Here is a 21,566-nt window from a genome sequence, read left to right on the forward strand (position 1 = left end):
ACATGGATGTGTGTATAAAATCATAGATTTTTTTCATCATCTATGGTTCTGTGCACACCAATGTGTGAAATAATGTCAATTTCAATATTACTGCAACACAATTCTAGATAAACTTCTCATGTTAACCAAATATTATCATTATCTACTAGATTAATGTTGGAACGACTTTAGTGAAGGACACACGAGAAACATCTTAACGTGGTGGCGCGCGTATATCCATAGATGACTTTCTCTAAGATACAAGTAAAATGCATCTATGAACATGTGTCAAGGTGTCCCCGCTGAGGTCACTTTAACAAGACTCTATTTGCCATGTTAGATGTGTTTTAGGTCATCAAATCGACTCACTACTCGTAACCTAGGATTGTTCACCTAATTTGATCTAACCAAACATGTCACTACAATTGACTTTACCTGCCAATCCAAGAATTGGCCAACCAAACCAACGTTCTAGGTTGACAATTTGATGATGGACCCTGTATATTTTATGATGTATAGTATATTTGCTCTCTAATATAAGTGCAGAACAATTCAGTCCATCTCTTTTTTTTAAGCAGTTTTCCTAATAATTAAATTAAATTTATTCTTTATTATAAAAATTATTAGAGACTATTTTATAGTTATTATTGTTAATAGTAATAGATAATATATAAAACTTGAAATTTACATATCTCGAGAACGAAAGCTATTGAGATTAATTATTATTTTTATTAAATTTCATAATTTTTAAAAACTTAAGTAGTATGGGTTACATGTCAAAAATAGAGCCAGTCAAGAATAAATTTATATTTAAAAAATGGTACAAAGTACATAGCCATTGTTTGCATAATGAGCGGGGAATATTTGTTTATTTTATTAATTAAATTGGTTAAAAGCACAACAAAGACTCCAACAATTTAAATAAAAAAAATTAGATAAAAAATCAAAATTAAATATAAATAAATCCATTAGACATGTATTTAGAAATGTCCATAATCATTTCGCTTGTCACGTTGACATAATATCTATTTAAATATGGATTGACCATTCGAAAATAATTCATTTCTTCTATATTGTAATGTATATATATATAATTATGCAAATTGGATGGACCTCTCATTGGTTCGATGGAAGTCAAATGAGCCGAACGGTTGGTGCCTCCTCATGGTAGTTCAAATGAATTTTAAAATTGAAGGATTAATTTTAATGAGGTTGACATCTTAAATACTTTTTCAAACCATTTTAAAATGGATGTCTTTTTAGAAATTTGTTTATGAGTGTTGAACGTGTGCCTTAAAGTGCATTAAATAAATCTTTGGAGCAAACATTAGGGGTAGTTTTTATATAAAAAAGTATTTTTTAGGGTATTTTTTTATTATGAAAATGAATTATCAATTCATATTTAATGCATAACTTGTGCCCTTAATAAATCCCTTTTCTTTATATGAACGTAACCAATTTTATCAAAAGAAGATATCTAAACAAATAAAATAAAAATGGAAAATGTTCGATTGTCAAAGTTTTGCCTTATATGACTAAAAGTTACAGAATTTACTAATTTTTTGTAACGATGATCTCTATGATGAATAGGTCATTCTCATAAAAAAAATAAGTAAATTTCAAAACTTATAACCCATTAAACTTGATTTACAAATTAACAATAAAAATTGATGATCCAAAATTGTTTAACTTATAAATTAGGGTTAGAAGTTTCAAAATAGTTATTTTTTATAAGGATGATTTTTTCGTCATAAAAGTCATTTTCACAAAAAATTAATTTATTTCGAAATTTTTAACTCATATAAGACAAAACACTTTGACTAAACCCGATCCAATAAATATGAGTTGTACTGGAATAACATTGAAATGTACATCGATTTTGACATTCTGATGTGTTGGTACACATATAATCATAAATGCTTTTCACTCGTATCTTGATGGAAAGTGATTATGTGTGGACCACTAGATTAGAGTGTACAACCGAGGTACATTTTACTATTACTTCTACATTATCCAATAAATATACCTCATTAATTATATTTATAAAAAAAAATTGGATATATTTTTTTGGGTTTTGTTAACATGTGAAGAAGGACACACTGGGAAATGAATTTTATACCGAAAATACTTTTTAAAAAATTAATTTTTTACGAAAATACCCTCATATGAAACAAGAAATGTTAGAAAAATAATAAACGAAGTTCACTTGTGCAAGAAAACTTGTAGGAAACATTCAAGCTTTTTCTGAGTCTTGGATTCTAGCTGATGTGGCTCCACGGTGTTCCTCTTATTCTGCGCCTGTTTGTCTTATTGTGCGCCACGATTTTATACCCTCAGCTCGTGATTCGTCAAACAGTGATTGCTTCAGTTGCTGGTGCACATCGTTTTCAACTAAGTGGATTGGACTAGATGGGCGGCCCATAGTATGATGTCGATCTGTACTTTGATTGGGAAGTGAGGATTTTATGCTACCGAAGTTTTCTTTGTTATCTTACTTCTTATATCTTGATGGGGTTTTGCAAATTTGAACATTATTGATTAGGGGTTTGGAGCCAATTCAAAAATCTCAAATAAAGAAGTTGAAATCACCAATTATGTTATTCAAGTCCATCCGATAGAATCATAATTGATTTGGGATCAAATTCGATAAGAAATAGATCAAATCCAAAACTCACCCAATAAAATTTAAGTTTGAACTTTTTCTAATTCAATTTTTTTTTTAATATCAGATCTCTTTCGATAACAATTGAATTCGATAGAACATAATCCGATTTGATATGTAAAATGTAAATTAATTTATATATCTCTCACATTTTATCAGATTAGGGCTTTTTTAAAATTGGATCTTATTGATTTAAATACACATTAAAATCCACATCAAAAGTTATTGGACCTCCAGTTTGATTAACCATTAACATCCCAACATCCTTACCAAGAATTTTTGAAACTTATATGCTAATGTGAGAGACAGTAATGATGAAAAATAACATTCGTCAAAATTATCTTTAACAATAAATTTTAATATTTGTAAGTTTCATACTTAAACCATACAAATAAAATCCTGATTGATTTTAGGGTTGGCAAACATTGCTAATTCCTAGAATAGGTTAGCAACATTCATGCTTGGCGATAAAGATAAGAGTCGGGTTCAACTTCAGAACCCTTAACATTTTTCATTCTCTTCCCACAGTAAGAGGTGTGGCTTTTTCTTTCTATCAGTTTCAAATCAAAATAGATATTGATTCGGGCTTATACCCATTATCCAAGATTATTATTCAACGTAAGAAAAAAGTGCAACAGCATCTTATAATATAAATGAATTTACATTCACCTTTTCCGTTAGTTGGGAGTGATGGATGCATGCAAGCAGTTGATGTGACAACAACATAACATTATAAATCTTTTTTATCGAGATACATAAGAAAAAGATGTGTGGTTATATGCCATTGTCACGTCAATCACGTATCAAAATCGCGTGCATTCATCATCATTCTAAGAGTCGTGATAAATGCGCACGATTTTAAGAAATAGGTGATATAGTAAGAGCACATGACCATAGATCTTTTTCATCGGGATCCACTAGAAAAAGATGTGCGATTTCTTATCCTTGCCACATCAGTGCGTACCGAATCGCGTGCATTCATCCGTATTCTTATTTTAAAGATAAAACTTTTCTAGAAGGTCAAAGAATAAGGCCAATAGGTAGACTAGTACCTCAACAGTCACGCCCGTGGGTTATCCTTTTGTCGGTGAGTTAACCTATCTTAGGTTAATAAAATCATCTAATATCAAAAGATTTGGACACGTCTATTAAAAAAAATCTTCCCTTATTTTCATCATTATAAGGGTTTCAATGGAATGGGTTTGGGTGGACATGATACCAACTGGGCCTTTTATGAAATCACAATATTTTGATCCATATCTGATCGATTAACAATCATAATAGATCTATCAAAGCATGATCGATTCAGAACTAATCTAATAGGTTATCAAATTGGATCCTATCAAAATCTAAACCCTCCATCCAAATCTAGAGTTATCCAATAGATCATATTGAAATTGATCCTAACCCATTGACAACTTTAGGTAATATCATATGTGTTAATTTTAAAACATAGGAAAACCTTCAATCGTGTATACTGTAAAAATAAATGAACTAAATCGATTCTGGGTACCATTGGGTGCTCATCTGATAAAACCTAATGGTTTGAGTTCCTATTGTTCGATTTCATATTGGACCTGACAGCTAAACGGTTCTAATAAAAAGTAAATCGAAACCGAGGTTTTCGGTTCCGGGTAAATGGTGCAACTTGGTCTAGATTAAATTGAGAACCGAACAAAACTGATAGCTTTGGACTGGTTTGGAATAAGTTGCGATTTGGTTATGGGTTAAGAAAATAGAGAATTGATCAATTTGGTTTGATTCTTGGTGTAAGACTTGCATAGAATCAAATCAAATCAAGAACCACGTCCTTATATAATATATACATATTTATGAATAATTTTTAGGAGTTAAGATATAGATTAATGAATTTTTTTAATGGACAAATTAATGACTTTTTTTTTTTAATAATGGGGGTGTCCAAACCTATACGCCTAATTAGCAAGGGTGAGGCAATTATTCTTTTAGAGCACCATATCTTGCCTAAATCCCTTAGGTATATGCAATACCTCATAAACAACATATACTAGATAAATCAGGATAAATCCTTGTGAGTGGCCAATGAGGGAATTTGAACTCAATAGCTCTCCCTTTTTGGAAGATAAATTCATGTCTTATTATATAAAATTTCATGTTTATTATTATTTTTTTATGTAGTTCATTAAAAATATGTTTAGTTCGTAGGATATTGGCACTCCATAGAACCAAATCGACCTTAGTTCAATTTGGATTGGTTCGGTTCTATTGGCATTTTGGTTGGGTTCTGGTTCTTATTTAATGAAAACAACCAATGTCGATTTGGCCCAACGTCGTTCAAAATATCTTTACCCTCACAATACAAATACATTTGCAATAGATGTATCCACATTATACAAACAAATATAACAATGAAATTCTCTCATTGAAATATCATAAGTTACATATCATCTATGATTGATCATTTCTATCTTTATCACCATATTCATATCGCCTTCTAGGGGTTGAGTGGGGTTGGCGAAGAAATGTCTCACTTTCCCTATCATGTCTCTCTTATTTGCCCACACATTCGTTGTTATCACTAACAAAAAAATGAGACAACGATACATCGTGGGGGTGGTGGTGGAGAGAGTGAGGTTAGGGATAGTGGTGGGTCGGAAACGAGAATGTTGATATTTAAAGAAAATGAAAATATTAATTTCATTCATTAGATGATTTTAATAAATTTAGTACTTAAAACTTAATTATTTTTTAAAATAATAAATTACTTTTTCAAGATAAGAATTGTAAAGTCACAATTGAAAATAATTATTTCCAACCTTAATTGAAATTTGAGGCTCTATTTTAAACATAGACTGAGAGTCTAGGATGAAAAGAAAAATACACATTTTTTGTATGTCATACACTCATACTTGCTTCAAGAGATTTGTCCAAATTTTGTAAGAATCCATTATTTTTATCATCCCTATGAGTTTCTTCTCGTTTTAGTCGTACATTTGATGAAGAATCTTAAATGTGGTTCGAGACAAATGAATTTAGAATAAATATAAAGGCAGATAAATTATTTAATAGTGTTTTAAAGGCTATATATATTGAATAAATAAAAGAGAAATTTAACATATAAATATTATTTTTAGATAAAATTTTAAAATTACCCAATAATATTTTAATGCTTATATTTTTAGTCAATAAAAAAAATATAATTAATGAATTTTATTTCAAAAACTTAAAATACTTCCGTCGACTTCATGGATATAGTAGATTATACAATACACTATGATTTTAGAGCTTGGTATCTTGTCCCTCTTACATGCCAAGTCCAAATTATCTATTTTTTTTTTTTTTTGGATGAATAGCTATTTAAACTATTTTAAAATAATTTATTTTATATACATGGTAATTTTTTTCTCAAGCCAAGTCCAGATTAGTGGATGCTCAATTACATCATTTTATATCTATATAAAGAAATTTGACAGTTATCTCCCTTTTGTTTCAATCTTTATCTCCCATAAAGAATGTTTCTATGGGCAATTTCAATTTTAATTTTTTTTTTTCTCTCCTCTCTTTTTTTAAGAATCACTCCAAATTTATTACATTTCCTCTTTTACCCTTTATTTCAAAATATTCTTTAAATTTTATACATTATTTTTCCTCTTCCCATCTTTGTCAATAATACCCTTCTAACTATAGTGTCTCTTTCCTCTTTAACCCCAAAGAGTATGCACTAGCCTTAGCACGTCACTACTCACTCTAGCACTATAGTACCCTAAGGGTGTCAATTACTTGATGTACTTAAAATCGACCAATCGATTTTGGGTTTACCATTAAGAATCCGATCATTTCGAGTCTGGTTCTAAGTGGCTATCTTGAGAACTTGATAAGAATCAGGTCTCATTTCAGGTACTCTACGAGTATTCAATAGGTACACAACTAGTAAATTTATTTTCTTTATAATAAAATTAGTTATTTAATTAAATATGTAGAAGTAAATGTACTTGAAATAAAATTAATGATCCCTATGATAATTTTTATGATTTTATTTTAAAAAGTTTGACTTATTTTACGATTTTGATTCCAAAGACACTACGTGAAAACTAACAAATTTGATGTGTCAAAGCTCGCAAATTTTAGAAATCACATTTCAACGGACCATGGCCTTTGAAATTTTTTACGTTCCCCAATTCAGCGGCTTAGAGCAATCAAATTTCTCCTATCCTCCATTAATTTGACAATTTTGATCTATTGAAAAAAAAAATTGACAATGAAAAATTTCATGACTTCGTCCGTCAAATTTTATGAAATTTGTCAGTCTTGAGCTGTCAAATATAAGTTTTTTTTTTCATGTTGTGGGATCTCGTACCTAAAGTTGAAATCGACCCACCCCACTACTACACACTCATATGCTTTCTAGATTTCTATAAAAAGCAAATATGGAAAAGAGTCGTGTTGGAGCAACCTTAGGATTGTACCTCATATTGCACATCATGGCGTGAAAGGTGGTTATATGTACTTTTTTTATCTTGTATCTCGATGATAAACATCTTTAGTTCCCCCACATACTTTCATGTCTACCTCTGCGATAAGAGACAATCTTGAGGCCACTTTAGCATTATTCCATGGAAAAATGTAGGTCATGTTAATGCGTGTCTTTAAGGCACACGTTAAAGTGCATTAATTATACATAGGAAATTGAATTTTGTATTGAAAATGCCCTCAATAATTTTTTTTATCATCAAAATATCTTTAAATGTTTATTCCCCTAGGTGAGCACATCTTAACGAGACGTTAAAATGTGGAAAAAATTATTTAAAAGACTCTCGTGAAAGGGTTTCTTTCTAAATAGTCCCTAAATTTTGCGTGTTAACTAGATAGGACATTTAGTAAACTTTTTTTCTTTCTTAATGGTCCTTCGTACAGTCGAGTTCATAATTTTTACTATTGAACTCGATGCTTTTTTTATTTATGTTGAGTTCATATTTTTTATTGTTGAACTCACCACTATTTACTATCGAGTTCACAATTTTTGTAAACGTGGTGAAGTTGACATTGGTAAAATTCACCAATTTAAAAAAAATTTTTTTGACTAAAATACATGAAAAAATCGATTAAAAACTTGAGATAACAACTTGTTTAAATACTTTCAAATAATAAAAAAATCACTATTGATCGATTTTCAAATAAGAATTAGTGAAAAAAATTGAAAAAATCTTATATATATTATTAAAATGTTTGAAAATCTTTTTGAAAATGATTATTTTTTTAAAAATCCTTTCTCATGAAATGAAGCCTCTAAATTTGATTAAGATGTCAAAATTCCCGTTTTTGAATGAAAACGATAATTTCAAGTAATTAGAACTTTCAATTGTGAGAAATGTGGGAGATGAGGTTTAGGTACCATTTACAATGAAGCCCCTAATCTATCATATTTTTACCTGCTAAAGCGTCTTAAATGCCCCTCCAAGACCAAACATTTATAGTAGTTAATAACATAAAATACTTGCCCAAAGATATGAACACCCACCGAATAAGAAGACTCCCACACACGCGTAGTATCTCTCACGTGCCACGAGTGAGACGAATCAATGGCCCATTGTTTGAGGTGAGATATTTATCCGATTTTCTCTATAAATACTGCCTTAAATTAGGATTCTCAACCATCTCTTTCCAACTCTCTTTCGTATTCTGTTTCTTTTTTTCTCTGAAAATTTCTCTCTGTTTGTTCTATATTTCTTATTCTCTCATCGTTTGATCCGCCATTAAAGTTCTGTTACAAAAGCTTTCTGTAAACTTCAGAATCAGAACTGATCGATCTCTCACGCGCCTTGAACTAACGGTACGAGATCGAAATCCTTTTTGGAGAACTTCAATAGATGGATCACTGTAGAAATCTATGAATTTTTTTTTTTTTTTGATTTTCTATTTTTGTTGATTGGATGGATGTTTCTTGCTTCTGGATCGAGAAGAATATATTTGCGTTTTCGAGTTTTGTTCATCGATGAATGGTCAGATTCAGCCTTTTCTCTTTTCCCCCCTATTGTTTCTGCGTGTGTGTGTGTGTGTGTGTTTTTTTTTTTAAGATGAAAATCGAAAATCTTGGTTTGAATGATGGATTGGATGGTTGTTGTTCTGAGATGAAAATCGTTTTTTTCCTCTCTTTCTCTTTTTAGTTAAAATCGTTAGTAGAGAAACTACTTGTTTTGTCAAAAAGGAGATCCAGATTATTATTATTATTATTATTTTTGCTTTTGGAAAAAAATAGCTTGAGTCGATTCCGAAAAGATAAAAATTGTCTCCGATAGGATTCTTTGGGCAAATCATCCGTCTCCTGATTGTCTTGGATTTACGATCTCTACCTGATTCGCAATTCTTATCTTCTTTCAAAAGTTATTTGTTATTAAGCAATTTTTTAAAAGATTTTCAGGCTTAAGAAGTCAACATCCCTTATGCCCTTTCCCATTGAATCGTGGCTTAAGCTCCGAAATTGTTTAGGCAATTTATTTTTATTTTTATTTATCAGATTTTCTATATTTCCCTTTCTCTTCCACCCCTTTTTTAAGTTTAAGGCTCTATTTAAACTCAGCCAACCTGAATATTTCAATTGAGCCATTAAAGGGTTTCGGATGACTCTAAGCTTCTTGATTCGTCCTTGAAAAGAATATCTTTTCACCCAAGAAACCTCTGGTGGTGTTTCCTTAATGAGTAGGCTTGGAGATTCTTTTTATATGATATTTTTGGCGTTTTCTCCCATAACTGAACTAAGTGGTAAAAGTTGAATCCATTTCTTTTACAGTTTTGGAACGAAAGTATGATTCAATTCGAAATGTTTTACAAACAAAGCCAAAAACCATAGTTAGATTACATAGATTGAATTAACCTTCAAATACAACAACTGTTGCCTTTATTCCTGTTTTAATTGTTGTAATCCTGTTATTTTAGAATCTCTATAATTTAAGTTTGTAGTATTATGTTTGTAATCAAGAAAATTCGAAAAATTGGATTATAGTGTGTTACAATCGATCACCGATGCCTACAATTATTTGGTGTTGTGTTACCCACATTTACTTGTAATCTTTCCCTTTCTTATAATTCATCCTAATTTTCTCATTACCATAGAGTTTAGAGAAATTTTCCAAAACGTTATCAACTTTTGAAGAAAGACTACCCATTCTGGCTAATTGTTCATTTTAATTCCCAAAACATGAAGAGCAGCGAGATCACAGATTTTTCAAAGTGATGATCTCGATGGTTTAAAGTAGCAAGATCGCTAATTTTTTCTCCTTAAAAGTGGCAATCTCCGTACTTTAAACAAGAGTGATTGTCACTTTGAACAGTAAGTTTGAAGCAGAATTTTATCATATTCAGGTCTCGAAATGGTAATTTACCCTAGGGAGTTTACTTACGTATTGGTAGATAATCCATCTTTTTTTAATGCTTTTGGTTGCTGTCTGCTTGCGAATATGTTGGAATACAAGATTCTAATCTTTCTCTCTTTTCCTCCGATCAATAGATTGGTTGCAAAAGGAAACATTTGGAAACAAAACATGGCACTAGAGCAATATTTTCATGAGGCCTATGCCCACCACGACATGGTGGATGGAGAAGACGAATTGTCTTCACAGAAGAAGTGGAAATCTGTCGCTGATGTTTCAATAACAGCACCAGACAACACTACTAATGGTTGTTTCGACTGCAACATCTGCCTGGATCATGCTCGGGATCCTGTTGTCACGCTCTGTGGCCACCTCTACTGTTGGCCATGTATTTACAAGTGGCTTCACTTCCAAACCAATTCCTCAGAACCAGAGCTGCAGCGGCAACAGTCACGATGCCCTGTCTGTAAGGCCGATGTGTCGCACACTACATTGGTCCCTTTATACGTCCATGGACACTCCTCCCCAGAAGTTGAATCTAATGGCAAGGGATCCTCTTGTGGTCGTGGTCTAGAGATACCGAGTAGGCCTCCTGCTTGTGGAGTCCATGCCATGATCACAACAGCTACTACTCCTACTAGGTTGAATCAGAATCAACAATATTACCCACAAAATTACAGTAATTATGCTGCAGCAGCAGCACCTATGTTCAATCTTGGAGGAATGATGACACATCCGATGGTGGGTATGTTTGGGGAAATGGTGTACGGACGAGTGTTTGGGAATTCGAGTGAGGTAGATTTTTATGGATATCAGAATTCGAACCAACTAATGGGGAGTAGGAGTCCGAGGGTGAGAAGGCGAGAGATGAAGGCTGAGAAATCGCTTAATAGAATTTCCATCTTCCTCTTTTGCTGTTTTGTGTTGTGCCTTCTCCTATTCTGATTGTATCTGTTAGAAGTCGCAATCTCTCTCTTATTTCACCCTTCTGTATACTTGTAAAGATCACTGAGTTTCGCCTGATTTTATATAGCGCCCATCAAGGCCTTTTATGTTTATTCTAAGAACCAAATTAGCTGTTCAAATTGTTATTGATCAATCCAAGAACCAAGTAAGTCTGGTTTTCTCTTCAAGAGAAGCAACAAGCAACAAAACCCTTTTTCGCAGAAGAAGCAAACCAGATCTCCTTATATAGAAACTTATATTACAAGGCTTTAAAGGTATAACAAGCAAAGCATCCTTTTTAATCTAAATGTGTCAGTGAAGTTATATCAAAGTCTAAAGAGGAGAAAATAGGCGTGAAAAACTATTTTTCCTACACGACTCCATTTTGAAAATCATATCAAGCCCTCAACATGACTGTCCAATATTTTTTTATAATCTCATACATACTCAAGTTATTGGATTTTGGTATTAAGGACACACTTAACGTGTGCCCTTAATTTGGGATGGAATTGGTAGACTCATCAAGGTGAGCTCATCTATTCACACACAATCTCGAGTGTGTATAACTGTATATGTGAGATTTAATAGTTGAGATTTATCTCAGAAATCCATAAAATATTCTTGAAATATATCTCTTATCTTAAGTGTTGGATCTCACACAAAACATCACGATTCACCAAATGGTACATCAATATAATTGAAAGAGAAATATATCAATGTCCTTCACCATGACTCATCCTTCTCTGGATGATCCCTCTCAAAATATTGGGTAAGTTTTATACTTTTGGCCATACTCAACAACTTGGTTCTTGATTTTTCAATATAAATATAAATAATTAAAAGGTGGAATGTACTGAACGACCATGAAGAGTCTGAATCAAAATCCTTATTTGAGGCATGTGGACTGTCACATTGAGCCAAATGACACCTTAGCCCTCTTGATTGTAACCCCATCTCTTGTATAAATATTATTTAATCTGATAGAACACAGATATAAGTGCTTTGACCTCAAAATTTGAATTTCAAAAATACTTTTATCTTAACATTTACATTTAATATAATCAATGTCCTTTTACTTAAAAATCAAAAAAATTGTCATAGTAGATCTCTAAAATCAAGTTGGTTAGTTTTTAAAATTACAACATTTACCTTATTCCCCCTCCCCTCAAAAAAAAATACAAAAAATATTTTTTTACCATATAATCTTCACAATTATCATTTAATTAAATTTTAAATTATAAATCAACCCTTCAAATACATCCTCATAATAATTATAAATCCAAGTTAAATGATATATCTTATATAGACCATGGTTTTATAAAACCATGACCTCAAATGGCAAGTGAAGTCAACCTCGCGAGTCGCTTGAACTTGTAACGCAAGCAACTCCAATATTCCTCGAGATTTCATCTAGTAAGCTTAAGGACTATCAACGGTCTGAATCTGAGGACTTTTCTTCTTTTATGTCATCTTACCTAGCTAAGCTCGAGATTCCAACTTGTGAACCTAAGGACTATCCAACGGCCTGAATCTGAGGATTTTTCCTCTTTTTTATCTCATCTTACCTTAGCTAGCTTTAATCCCAAGCCTTCTCTTCTCTGAGATTCAACATTCACACGACGCACAGTATGTCTTCCGAAGGCGAAGCAGTTGCAGTTGCAGGAGAAGTAGAGAAGGTTACTCTAAGCAAAAAGGCAGCAAAGAAAGAAGCCATGAAATTGGAGAAACTCAAGCGCCAAGAAGAAGCTGCAGCCGCAGTTGCCATTGCAAACTCTGCAGAATCCGATCTTCTCTCTGCAAATTATGGTGATGTTCCTCTCAAAGATTTGCAATCGAAGGCTGTTAGTGGTCAAAACTGGACCAAAATCTCATCTCTCGATGAAAATTTGAAAGATCAAGATGTTCTGATCCGTGGGAGAGTCCATACAACGCGTACTGTAGGGAAGAACATTGCGTTCTTGGTTTTGAGAGAGAAGGGTTTTACCGTACAGTGTGTGTTAACGGTCGCACTAGATCTCGTTAGTAAACCAATGGTGAAGTTTGCTTCGAGTTTGAACAGAGAATCTCATGTTGATATCAAAGGGATTGTTTCCGTCCCAAGTAAACCGATCACGGGCGCATCACAACAAGTAATTTAGGTTTTTTATTTTATTTTATATATATATATAGTTTGGGACTTTCAAAACCCTAAAAGATTATCTTTTTTTTGTTTTATAGGTGGAAATTCAAGTCAGAAAAATTTATTGTATTAGTAAAGCTGTGCCGAATCTACCAATCAATATTGAGGATGCTGCGCGAAGTGAAGTTGAAATTGAGAAAGCTTTACAGGTAAATTTGATTTCTTTAATTTGGGGTTAAATTAATTTGTGTTCTTTGTTGTCTAATTCGAATGTCTCAATTTGCAAATATTGGCAACAATGTAGTTATTCTTCAAGTGAAAAATGAAAAGCTCCAACAAAATGATCTTCACTAGTTAAAAAAAATGAATTCTAGTTGCCTCTATTTGTTTGTTTCGTAGATATGTTATTTTATTTTTTTAATGTTGCAGGCAGGAGAGCAATTTGTTCGTGTTAACCAGGACACACGGTTAAACTTCAGGGTTCTCGACATGCGCACACCTGCTAATCAAGGAATTTTTCGAATTCAATGTCAAGTTGAAAATGTACATTCACATCTTCTAGATTAATTTCATCTTGTTTTCCCCTTCATGGATAATTCTATGTCTTTTAGGAACGTTTATAGCAATCGTGTTTGCTTTGGAACCTTACTTTTTGAGTTTTTTAGTCTATCTCAGAGTATCTACAAAGCTGAAGTTTCTTTTTATTACTGTTTTCTAGATGCCAAGGTGTGAGGTGATAGAGAGAGGCATTTCAGCCTCGATGCGTAACTGTTATGAGCGTGCACTTTTAAACTAGATAAATAATTAATATACAAAAATAAATTTTACAAAAAAGTCCAGTGAAAGAGAAAAGTTGGGGAAGACCCATAGTTTCAGACTTTCATCCTTTTAAGTTTTAACCCCTCGAAGAAGAAACACTAGAATTTATATATGGTGTGAAAAATAACTCTTAACTAGAAAATCATATTAGGTGAAGTTCTCTAGTGGAAAAAGGGATGTTGGAGGAGTAGTGTAGTGCCGTAAGAAGATGTCTTATTGCGTGGTAATTTGGGGGGATTTGGTGAGGAAGGTGAATTTGGAAGATTTTCTATGTAATTAGGGTAATGTGAGGGTTTTGGTGAGGTAAATTTGAAAGATTTTGTATTTAATTGGGTTTAATACTGGTGGTTTTGATGAGGTGAATTTTGAAGATTTTCGTTGTAATTGGGAAATTCCATAATGGGATTGCGGGTCATAACCAATAGTTATGTGGTGCCACAGGACGATTTTTTTTACTACCATTGTGGAAATCCTTGGGGATCGTGGGTCTTAATTTGTAATGAGATTCCTTCCATTTTCATTCGACTCTTTCTTTTTGGAGATCATTGAGAAATCTCTTCTTTCTCTAGCAATATATGTTCTTCTTGCCATATTAATAGATTTTTTTGTTCTCTACAAAAAAAAAGAGCCATGTATTTTAATCGAGTTATAGTATTGTGCAGATATTTAGGCAATTCTTATTGTCTGAAGGATTTGTTGGGATCCATACTCCAAAGTTGATAGGAGGCTCAAGTGAAGGTGGTTCAGCTGTTTTCAAACTTGATTATAAAGGTCAACCTGCATGCTTAGCACAATCACCGCAGCTCCACAAGCAAATGGCAATTTGTGGTGATTTTGGGCGTGTTTTTGAGATTGGCCCTGTTTTTAGAGCAGAGGACTCCTTTACGCATAGACATTTGTGTGAATTTACTGGTCTTGATGTTGAAATGGAGATTTTTGAGCATTATTTTGAGGTAATGGGCACTTTTGGGGGTTTCCTTGTGCATGCGACTAGAGTTAATGATATAGATTACCCATGTTTTACTGAGGAATTGTGTTTTTAATGCAGGTGATGGACATTGTGGATCGCCTATTTGTTGCAATGTTTGACAGTTTGAATGAGAATTGCAAAACGGAGCTTGAGGCTATCAAAAAGCAGTATCCGTTTGAACCTTTAAAGGTGAAATATCATTTTTTGACTATCAAATTTGAATTTTGATTTACTATTTAAAAAGTTTGAAGCAATTTGATGCCTTCATATTTGTGTATATATATAAAATTATTGACATTGTATTGGATGTGGCAGTACTTACGGAACACCTTGCGACTTACTTTCCAAGAAGGGGTTCAAATGCTCAAGGTACGAAGAACACAAATTTTCATTTTTCCATTACCTATAAAAAATAAAATAGTGATTAAGTAAGTTGGTGAAGGTTACATACATTATTAAATAGACAATAAATGCTTTAGGCATCATGGCATTATAATATGAAGGAGGAATTTGGTAATGTGATCCTTTGGATTGTAGGGATGGCCCAAATCTCACAACTTCAAAGAGGAAACCACTAGAAAGAGTTTGATTTTAGATTGGATGGTATTGAGATGATTAAGAACGTCTGAAACTTTTCAATCACCAAGTCAATGAAGATTTAATTGTTTGGGTAATCAATGGATGCTTTCTCCCCTGGGTTTCTTTGGTTTCATGCGTTGAGAAAACTTTTGATCTCTAGGGATCCAAGAGCCGACATGTATACATAGTAAGAATATTTTTGGTGCCCCCACCAATTACTTGGATACTCAAGAATTCCTAGAGATCACATTTGTTTTCTTCTCTCTCTAGCTGTCTGGAGGAAAACAATTACCACATCTCTTAGGTTGGTGGTGCTGTGCTTGTGCTTGTTCAAGGGAAAATTTGGAAGTGCAGGACAATATTATTACAAATATGGTTAAAACTCTGTTCTTTATTTTCCTTGAATTTTTTGTTTTATTTTGAAATCATGGTTCATAATATCGTATTGTATCAGAATGTATCAGCCATTATAATCTATTGAGACTAATACGAAAGATGAACCCCAAAACATTGAATGTTTCGTTAATGTAATGGTATATTGGGAATGTATTAGTTGATACAGGTATCCATTTTTTCCCTCGATCAAAACATTGACTCAAGATGAGATTTTAAACCTTGGTTGAAATATTGTGATATTTGTATTAAACTCAATCCTTAGAATCCAACAGCTATTTTTGTTCATAAAATTATATATGGATGATTAAAGTGGAGGTTTGCGACTTGAGTGTAATACGACAAAAAGTCTGGTTATAATTATTGAGTTGAATGTAGGGAAATCAAGAAACAAAATGCTCATAGATTGGGTAGGATAAGTCCTAATGGGTGATAAATTAGGAGAAAACTGAATGGATTGTAAATTAAGAGAAAATTGATTGAGTTGGGTTGGTCTTGTGCAACAAAGAAGTTGACAGCTCCAGTTGGAGGTCAAAATTTATTTATCATTTTAGCAATGTGGTTTTTGACTTTTTTTTTTTTAATACAGGAAGCTGGCGTAGAAGTGGATCCTTTCGGTGATCTAAACACAGAGGCAGAGAGAAAATTGGGTCAGCTTGTACTAGAGAAGTAAGTTTATGTTTATCAACATCTTTATGGTTCAAACTTTTTGAATTTCTATTTCATATGTTTCGATTCAAGTAGTGCAAGAATCATGATGGCTAAAGCTACTTTTACGTTTGAACTTAGGTATGGTACCGAGTTCTATATCCTTCACCGGTATCCCTTGGCTGTCAGGCCATTCTACACCATGCCCTGTTTTGATGATCCAGCATACAGCAATTCATTTGACGTGTTCATTCGAGGTAACTGATGCGTGGTTTTATGTCAATATTTTAGTTCCACACTAACATTTGACGATGACTTTTTTATTCTAGCTCTGTAAGGTCTGGATTGTAATCTTCTTCCTTGGTAATACATCACTCATTGTTGCATCCTTTTCCTTTTGCATCATACATGAAATAATGCTTTACAAATTTCTCTCTCATTTCCATTCTTTAGCTGCGTTCATCCGTTATCAATGAGATTTTTCCTAAACCTCAAGTCTTAGATGTCTTATTTAAGTGTATATTGTCTTGAAGGCAACTCAATTTCTGTTCAATTTGCTAAAAGGGAGTTTTGATGCTTGAGAGGCATTAAGCTTTGGAAATCACTGACAGTTCTAGAATTCTTCTATTTTGCTTCCTTTCTTTAAGCACGTCTATTATTTACTGATAAAAGGAAATAAAATAAAAACATCAAGTCTTAGGTGTCTTATTTAAGTGTATATCATCTTGAGGGCAACTCAGTTTCTGTTCAATTTGCTAAAAAGGGATCACTGACCATTATGGATTTCTTCTATTGTGGTCCCTTTCTTTTAAGCACATTTATTATTTACTGAAAAAAGGAAAGAAAATAAAACATCTGATGCTCTTCATAATTTTTAATGTGCCAATTTGCTTTGATTCAAATCTGAAATTCAGGATAATGTGCATCAGATTCTAAATTTTTTGGACAAAGCTTTGATGATGATAACAATTAAAATATTAAAAAAATGTCTTCCTTTTAGATCATATATATTGTTACTAACTGTTGCTATCTGTGGATCACACCTAATGGTAGGCACAACTCATCTATTTTTTTTCCCACGATAAAAAAGAAAAGAATGTTTTTTTCTTTCTTTCTTATGGTGTCTGCTGTATCAACGCTAGTGCCGTTTAATGATTTATTATAGGAAACAACCTCAACCCACCGCTGAAGGGGTCTCCATTAAACAGAAGGTTGAGATGCTGGGGATTCACAATAAAATTGTATTTTCAAAAAAGATTATATTAATCCCTAGAAAACAAGAATTGATCTCTAAGAAACTTTTGTTTTACCTCTTACCTCAACCATTTGTTTGTTGTAGAGCCTTAACTGTGGGTTGAGGTTAGAAAAGTCGCTTATTATGTTGGCCAACTGGACAAATGTGTTAATTTTTTGGGATGCCTCAGGTAATCATGTTTGACAATGACACCTCCCATCTGAGGTCATGTTATGCATGTTCTTCTTAAAAATGCATACCATGAATGTCCTTTTTGGTGGAAGCATATAAAAAATGTCTTTCATGTTAACTTTTTTGTTTTTAAACATTTTCCCTTTTATCTCTGAAGGTGAGGAGATTATATCAGGAGCTCAGCGTGTACATGTGCCTGAGTTATTGGCTTCTCGAGCAGAAGCATGTGGAATTGATGTCAGTACAATATCAACATACATTGATTCTTTCAGGTAAATTTCTTCTGCTCTTTATTAGCTATTTTCTTCCTATTATCAATTTTCCCTGATTAGCATGATAGTTAAAAGTTAAAACAGTCATTTTTTCTACTGGATAAGACAATTAATTATTTTTTTCCCAACAAGTAACATCTCTATTTATAGTCAATTTTCAAAAGGTTACTGGTACACTGAATTTTGTTGAACCAATTTGGATTGCTTGGACTGTTTTTGGCTAAATGCTTTGCCAACCTAACCTATTATCCGTTCTTCACGTAATAATATTTTGTTTCCTCAACTAGTATATGATGAGTGTTTCAGAATAGATCATGTAAGAGCACAAAGAAATATATTTGATAAGAATATGTTTTCTAAATAAGGATATTTGCACGTGATACTAATTAATGATAAGGAGAGTTCTACTTATCAAAAAAAAAAAAAAAAGATTACTAATTAATTAATATATTTGTAAAATGACTGTCCTTGTTACATAGCCGGCTCCATTCAATTTCCAGTGTTGGTCTGTTAATGCTCAACTTTTAAAATTTTATATTTGATGGTTCAATCAGTCATGTTTATTGTTTTAATATTATGGAGATAATTTTAATATTATAGTGATATGAACTCCTCTCAAATGGAATGAAGTAGGATTTGCTTAGCTGACACCATATCTTTGGGATAAGGCTTTGCTGGTGTTATCCTTCTATATTTTATCTACAAATTTCTTGAATGAGATGAGAATAAAGATAAATTTGAGATCGATGGCATTGTATGTCATGAAGTTTCAACTTGTTTTCACATATTCTATATGCATTATTAACGTGTAATGATTTTCTAACATGCCCCCATCACAGAACCATAGATCATTTGCCTCAGGATGTGCATAACCATAAATCTTTTTCTTGTGCATCCCAAGGCAAGTGATCTATACACTTGTATGATGTGGGGGGTCAGAGGGGGGCGTCATATTATCACGACTCATTATTAAATGTCAATGCACAGAAAAAAAAATTATGTTTGTGACACAAGTCCCTTAGGCATAAATCCCTTCCCCTTTTCAATGTTGTTATTTACTTAGAACGTCAAATTTTCTTCATATATTCCATATTCAATGCTGTGGCAGGTATGGTGCACCCCCACATGGTGGATTTGGAGTGGGATTGGAACGGGTGGTGATGCTTTTCTGTGCCCTTAACAACATCCGCAAAACCTCTTTATTTCCGCGCGATCCACTTAGGATTGCTCCATAATATTTCTCATTCAATGGGCTTATACTTGGAATCTATTTCGGATCATGGTCGTGTTTTTTTTTAGGATAGAACTTTCATAAAGGAAAAAAAAAACTACACAACTATTTATGCCATATGAGAAGACAGACATCTTTGACCTATTGGTGGTAAGACCTTGAATTGGATTAGCTTCAATTATATCATGTGTGGGTTTAGCGTGTATTTCGTATATTCTCTATCCTGTCATTGGTTTAGTCTCATTTTTCATTTGAGAAATTTTCTTAATTTCTTTCTAAATGCCTCATTGGTGTCTTAACTTAATTTACTAAAAAGATTCATCTAAATGTCCTTTCATCTAAAGATTTGAAGTGCCCAATGTACCATTTCTCACTCTCTTTTACCTTATTTGAAAATTTCAGTAGCTACTGTTATACATTCTGCCCATTTGTGATGATGAATGACACATTTATTATTTTGAAGATATAATTTTTTAATGTGATCAAAAGTTGGACATAGTTTTTGGTGAAGGCATAAACTTCTGATCCATTCATTTTGGTGCATAGACTCATTAAATGATTAACTAACTGTTTTTCAAAAATGGTAAATTCTTTACTTTTGTTTGGTATGAAAATCAATTCTTAAGGTTTGTTTAATGCACCTTAGGAATTGATTTGAGTGTAGTTTTGGTTTGAACATCTATTTCCAAGGTGTGTTTAATGCACCTTAGCGCGTGTTATAAAATTGTTGGTTTAAAAAATAAAAAACTTGAAGGCATGGGGATCATGCTAAATGTTGAGAGTGTGGAGATCATATAGTATTGGTAAAGGGCATGGAATGTAATGATAGTTGATTATTAATCCTGGAGAAACCACATGGCATTTAAATTGCCATAAGATTGGGACTATAGAAATTAGAAAGCTTTAGCTAAGACTGAAGAGAAGAAAGGTTTTAAGCTCATGGTGCTCTTATAAAAGTTTTAAGTTCATGGCAAAAATGGAGAAAATTGCGTGGACCAAGAAAATGTTAAATGAATGCAACATGACACATTTAAATATGGGAATTTTTATTGACACACCATAAAACTTTAAGGCCCCTCCAATATTTAGGCACACCTCTAAAAATCAGAAAATTGTTGTGGGCACTCCATGTTAAAAGGAACCCCTCTCATCCTTCAACGATTCCAATGATTAAGGTGAGGAGCAGGAGAAGAAAAACAGAGAGAGGGAGAGAGATCAGAGATGAAAAAAAAAAGAGAGAGATAGGAGGAGGAGAAAAAGAAGAGAGATCAGAATGACCATCGTTGTGTGTGAGGTTCACCGGAGAAGATGCGACAGTCGCAGAGCTGCTGGAGAAGGAGAACCAACAGAAGGTGCCTTTAAAAATAGAGTTTTAATTACTTTTTTTTTTTTTTAAATAATATTTGGTTCACCCTTAAAGCTTTTAATAAAAGTTCCCTTTAAATATACAAAATTGTTTTAATTATCATGAAATATAACTTACGGTAATTTGAGGCAATCCTCCAGTTCTAAGATTATATTGAGATACGCCTAAATTTTTGATAAGATAACTTTCCTTAATGGAACTGAATGTTAAACAATTAAAGATCATGTTCATGGAATGAATATAACTGAAATAAGTTACAATAGTGATTTTCCGATGCTTCCCTCACCTACGCCCCCTCACTGAACCGTAGATCTCTTGCCTCGGGATATGCAGAATCATAAATCTTTGTCTTATTTATCCCGAGGCAAATGATCTATGGCTGTTCTGTGATGGGGGCATAGGTCAGATGATGGTGGTGGTGGGGGCATCAGATTATCGATGGAAGAGTGGTAAGACTAAGAAAGCCAAAATCATTTTTTATTTAAATAACAAATAATGAAATCATTGAAAACAATAAATATTTTATATCAAATCTAAAAATCACAAACCCCGTCAACTAAGCCAAGTTTTCATATATTCGGACAAGTCAATGAGATGGACAATTAGCCTCCGAGATGAGGATGACCCACTTGAGTAATCACGGTTTCCAATGAATACTTGGGATAAATTCATGTTGGTAACCCTAATACTTGGGATAAATCATAAATGATTATAACAGTGATCTATGTTAACTAGCATATAAATTTTTTTTTTTTTTTTTTTTCAAGTAGTTCAAACAAGCATTTTATGCTTCCCGTCTTGTCTCCATTGA

General features: G+C 32.8%; 2 protein-coding genes across 2 annotated transcripts; both read left to right on the forward strand.

Annotated features, from left to right (window-relative positions):
- The first annotated feature begins 8,260 nt into the window (after window positions 1-8,260).
- LOC147392230 (E3 ubiquitin-protein ligase RMA1H1-like) lies at window positions 8,261-11,045 on the forward strand. Its single transcript, XM_086457552.1, has one exon. It carries the CDS (start codon window positions 9,988-9,990, stop codon window positions 10,930-10,932), a length of 945 nt encoding a protein of 314 aa, XP_086313678.1. The 5' UTR covers window positions 8,261-9,987; the 3' UTR covers window positions 10,933-11,045.
- A 1,413-nt stretch (window positions 11,046-12,458) lies between these two features.
- On the forward strand, window positions 12,459-19,594 carry LOC147392231 (aspartate--tRNA ligase 2, cytoplasmic-like). The gene is made up of 10 exons (XM_086457551.1): window positions 12,459-13,061; window positions 13,150-13,260; window positions 13,481-13,594; window positions 14,533-14,823; window positions 14,919-15,029; window positions 15,156-15,209; window positions 16,402-16,481; window positions 16,602-16,717; window positions 18,044-18,158; window positions 19,267-19,594. The coding sequence occupies exons 1-10, from the start codon at window positions 12,561-12,563 to the stop codon at window positions 19,391-19,393; spliced, it is 1,620 nt and encodes a 539-aa protein (XP_086313677.1). The 5' UTR covers window positions 12,459-12,560; the 3' UTR covers window positions 19,394-19,594.
- The last annotated feature ends 1,972 nt before the right edge of the window (window positions 19,595-21,566 follow it).

This window comes from Akebia trifoliata, chromosome 11, assembly GCF_017979445.1.
Source record: "Akebia trifoliata isolate Shusen 1 chromosome 11, ASM1797944v1, whole genome shotgun sequence".
Classification (NCBI taxonomy): Eukaryota; Viridiplantae; Streptophyta; class Magnoliopsida; order Ranunculales; family Lardizabalaceae; genus Akebia; species Akebia trifoliata.